Genomic DNA, 4,811 nt, shown 5'->3' with positions numbered 1-4,811 from the left:
AAAAAAAAAAAAAAAAAAAAACACATCTTAGTAAAACCAATACCTTCTCAGCTTCGCATCGAAGCTAAAATGAAATCTGTAGCCTTATTTAGATTAGAGATATGAGATATAAGATTTTTAGCATTAAACTTTTATCTTATCTTACTAAAAAATATTATATTTTTAAGCAATAAATTACCTGTCCTTGTCCTTGATGATTTGACTTTTGAGGTTTCTGTGACTGCCTTGTGCCTACTTGTCCAGTAGAGGGTGGAACATATAAAACATTGCCTACTGCTTTTGTTCTACCTTCTCTAAATACTAATCTTTGCCCAGGTCTTAAATATTCAGGATATTTGATAAATCTAAATCGAACTTTTGCTTTGTCACCAGTTCTTAAACACTCTTCTGACATACTTAAAATTGAAGCTGTTTGGCGAATACTTCCACAGTGCACTACAATAAATTTAATGAGAAATTAAAATAATTGCTTTTTATAATTATAAAGGGTAATTGGTATATTATAAACTACTTGATTATTCACAAAAAAAATACAATATTATACATTAGTAAGGCAATTGAATAAAAAATAAATCACAGCCACAAAAAAAAAAATGGTAGCACAGTGGGGTCATATTACATTGTGGATGTGGCATAGTTGAGACAAATATAGATGATAATTAACAGTAATTAAAATCACCATCATAAGAAACACTTTGATGCAAATCTTTAGATAGTGTTTAATTTTAAAAAAATGGTAGATTATTCCAAAAGTAAAATTAATTCCTATTTCTTTCATTATACCTAATTAGTAGTTCTATGATTTATAAGTTAAAAAGTTAACTTTTGGTGAAAAATTAGCTATTATGAATCCCCCTTAAGGACAAGTAAAAGATCAAATTTTTGAAAATTTTATATCTAATAAAAAAGAAATTACCTAAGGTTTCAATATAAAAAAATTATTTTAATTTGTTCATTTCTCAAAAAATTATGTCAGTTTTAAGGAATAAGTTTAAAAAATGTCAAAATTTAGTTTTGTATATTTTTTTATTTATCAGTTAATAATTATTTTTTAGAATCATCCCTTATAACTTAAGGGGGTATCAACTTTATTTTTTCAAATGCAACATACATAATTAAACACTTAATTTAATAAATGAAATAAATTCTTAATTACATTCTTAATAATGTAATTCAGAAAATGACTGGTTGATAACAACTTTTTAACCAGTATTTCAGAAATTATTAACAATTTAAAATTAAGACTGGAGCTGATAAGTGGATGAAGTAATTTTAATTATTATTTATTTCCTGGCCATACTATTTTTTCCGCCTAGTTATAAAAGTGAGAATAACTTCCGAAGTACTGGACCAAAAGTTGTTATTGACCTTTTTTTTTTAAAATATGTCACTATCTATTAAATAAGCGAGTACATTATGTACATTACTATTTGAAAAAATAAAATTTAAATCCCTATAAGTTATAAGGAATGATTTTAAAAAGTAATTAATAGATAATGAATGAAAAAATATAGGTAACTAAATAAAACCAAATTTTTTTTTTCAATAATTATATTTATTTTATGAGTAATCAAATGGATTATGATAAATCTATTACTTTGTATATAGTTTAACTAATATAAGTAGACATAAAATTAAATACCCATTGCTTGATAACGAGAACTTATTGTAGTTGGATGATGCAACACAAGAATTTCACCATCAAATTCCCAAGTAGCTGATGGATTAAGACTAGGAGATACCATTACCATTCCTTTTCGAATTTGTGATCGTTTTATTTTTTTTAAAGCAAAAGAAGCTGTTTGTCCAGCTCTAACTTCTCGAACAACCATTCTTTTACGATGAATACTTTTTACAGTTATTGCTATAAACTGTCCAACAGGATCTGGACCAAGCATTAATGTATCATTGAGGCGAATTGTCCCTCTCAGAGTTGTACCAGAAACTACAGTTCCAACACCCTATAATATCAAAATAATAGAAATTGAAATTAAATAAAGTAGTTAACTAAAAACTAACAGAGATTCTAATGTTGAAAATGAGGGCAAGTCCCAAAAAGTATTTTTTCAAAAAAATACATTATGTATATGAATTTATGCCTTCTTTTAGTAATCTATCAATTGTACAACTCTTAGACTGAAATCAAAAACATCTTAGAATGCTGCTGAATAAAAAAATAGAACATCAAAGTATAAATAATTTTTAATGAATTATATTTAAACCAGGCATGATAATTTCATAATATCTCATACAATTTAAAAAGAATATTAGAATAATCTAAACCAAATATGATTTATAATTATAGGCTGTAAAATTTGTGAAATTCAAAATATTTATCACCAATTATATTTTTAATTATTAATTATATTATTGAACACAAAAAAAACCTATTTATTTTGAATCACAATTAATAAAAATGTTAAAACTTGTAAAATGTAAATCATTATATGCTTATTTCCAAAACCTATATTTGAAACTCCTTATTTTTTTAATAATGTATTTATAATACAATAAATTTTTATCTTTAGAACTTGTAAAAAAAATATTTTGCAATAATTATAACAAAACACCTATTAAGTTATAATAATCAAAAAATATAAAACCCCGTTTCAAAATATAATATAAGAAAGACTTTATAAAAATAAAAATACATACTGGCACAGAATAAGTGTCATCAATTTGAAATTCAGCTGGCTCATCATCTGTTGTCATAACTCTAGTAGTTAATAGATTTAAAAACATTTTTAACAAATCTAAGTTTTTTCCATTTACATTAGAAACTTGAAATATAGGGCATAATCTAATAAAAAATAATTTATATATAAAATATTTTAAATATAATCTTATAAAATAAAAATTTGCTTTTAAAATTCACCTCTGTGATACAAAATTAGTTGCACTAACAATAACATCATCTTTTGTTTTAACCATAACGGGCACTTTTCTACAGCCAGGGGATTTAAGAATACGAACCAAAAGTCTTAAAGTATCTTGAAGTATATTTGGTGGACACATATCAATTTTAGTAACTACTACAAATACTGGTACACTTAATGCTAATGCTAAACCTAAATGTTCCTTAGTCATTCCTATTATACCAGCATTTGCTCCAATCTTTAAAAATATAATAAACATAATACATTTTATATTTTTATGAAAATATTATGGATACAAAATTGGATTAAAATATCTATACCATTAGCATTCCAAAATCAGGCATATGTCCAGTCATACCAAACACAGTAGTTTTTAAATAACGTTCATGCCCAGCTAAGTCAATAAAAGTTATCACTTTTGTAGATTTTTCACATATTTTTACCCAATCCAAAGAGCCATGTTCTGGTCTATTTACAACTTCTCCAGTACTATCAAATCCAAGAATATCATTTCCTACAGAGCTTGTTCGGCCTGATTCCATTTCATGTTTATGCCTAAATAGTTTTAATCTGGCATGTCCTCGGCCATTATCTAACTCACCGTGTGTTAAAACACCTAATAATGTTGATTTACCTGCATCAACATTACCAACAACTGCTACCCTAAAATATTTAGTAAAAGTTAAAACAGCAAAAAATTTAACTGTTTATGGGCAAATTTTCTGTTTTACATAAAAGACTAGCATAATCAAATATGGCTCAAAAGTAGTTTTTAGGCAAATATTTGGTCTTGATGAAACTTGACATTTTTCATTGCATCTAAATTTTTATGATTAATGTATGAATGTAAAAATATTTACAGAAATTTAGCTCACAATAAATAATAAAATTAACAATATAATCTTAAAAATAACTTAAAATTTTACCTTATTTCTAAGAAGTCTTGAGATTCTAATCGTTTTCGAACTAAATACTGAGCTGTAAATCCATTGTCATTTTTTTTTCTGAGTAACACACAGTCAGCATTTTGCATAGCAGCTAATGAATCTAATGTAGCAACAGATGCTTTAAATTCATCACTAGTTAAACCACTTCCATCATCACCAGAACCTACATCAAAAATTGTCTCTCCGTGTCCATCTTCTATTAGTTCCTTTAATTTTTGTTCTAATATTTCAATTTGATCTTCAGATGGACTAACTAAACTTAGCTGTACAAATAATATAAATTAATTTCTATTAACTTAAAGAACATTAAAAAATTAATGAGATACCTTTCCACGAACACTAGAATAGTCAACTTTATTATCATTTTTTACAATTTTACCATTTTCCAGCAAAGTGGTAGTTTTTTCAGTAGTATCTGGAGTTTGTTCAACTATATTAGCCATAGTATAAGAAATTAATAATATCTACCAATCATCATCTTCTTCTAAAGAAAAGTCTTTAATCATAAATGTTAACAATATTGAAAAAAGTAAAATATGTTATGTTTACTTCTAGAGGTCAGAGTAAATTAAACACGAAGGAAAATAATATGAAAACCAACTAACAGATCAAATGAATATATTATTAACTATTTAAAAACAGAAATAACTTAGTATAAATATTATAGTACTTATATTTAATGTTATTTGTTTACTTTGGTTTATTTATTAAACAAAAATCGCATTATCTAGAAATACAAAAGTGTAAACGTATTACAATTTTAGAGCATGTTGGAATAAAACTTATCATAGAACAGTAGAATCAAATTATTTTATTGTGATAGTTTATTTGTGATAATACAGCTGGTAATAATTACTTATGTCTATCTATTTATTCAATCCATTTGTACATTAGTATACTTCATTATACGAAATAAGAAATAATATTAATTTTATTACGATTATTTATAATATGAAATCGACAGTTTCCAAAGTTTGTTCTATACCTC

The 4,811-nt window shown here is 25.3% G+C and overlaps 1 protein-coding gene across 5 annotated transcripts in view; it reads right to left on the bottom strand.

The window, feature by feature from the left end:
* LOC126893743 (GTP-binding protein 1) overlaps nucleotides 1–4,794 on the bottom strand; it is a 22,437-nt gene extending 17,643 nt beyond the window's left edge. Inside the window, exons 1-8 of one of the 5 annotated variants that reach the window (XM_050664207.1) lie at nucleotides 4,680–4,794; nucleotides 4,150–4,307; nucleotides 3,803–4,086; nucleotides 3,197–3,539; nucleotides 2,876–3,114; nucleotides 2,656–2,800; nucleotides 1,643–1,961; nucleotides 179–435 (exon numbers count right to left, since the gene is read on the bottom strand). In XM_050664207.1, the coding sequence (XP_050520164.1) occupies nucleotides 179–435; nucleotides 1,643–1,961; nucleotides 2,656–2,800; nucleotides 2,876–3,114; nucleotides 3,197–3,539; nucleotides 3,803–4,086; nucleotides 4,150–4,266 (1,704 nt within the window). In that variant the 5' untranslated portion in view covers nucleotides 4,267–4,307; nucleotides 4,680–4,794. Of the gene's footprint in view, nucleotides 1–178; nucleotides 436–1,642; nucleotides 1,962–2,655; nucleotides 2,801–2,875; nucleotides 3,115–3,196; nucleotides 3,540–3,802; nucleotides 4,087–4,149; nucleotides 4,320–4,372; nucleotides 4,603–4,679 lie in introns of those variants that run through there. The other 4 variants (XM_050664206.1, XM_050664205.1, XM_050664208.1 and 1 more) reach the window with 4 other exon arrangements.
* Nucleotides 4,795–4,811: the final 17 nt, after the last annotated feature.

This window comes from Daktulosphaira vitifoliae, unplaced genomic scaffold (genome assembly GCF_025091365.1).
Source record: "Daktulosphaira vitifoliae isolate Bord-2020 unplaced genomic scaffold, ASM2509136v1 Scaffold_1, whole genome shotgun sequence".
Classification (NCBI taxonomy): Eukaryota; Metazoa; Arthropoda; class Insecta; order Hemiptera; family Phylloxeridae; genus Daktulosphaira; species Daktulosphaira vitifoliae.
Note: the sequence above shows the minus strand (reverse complement) of the source record. Positions and strands in the feature narration are given on the sequence as shown.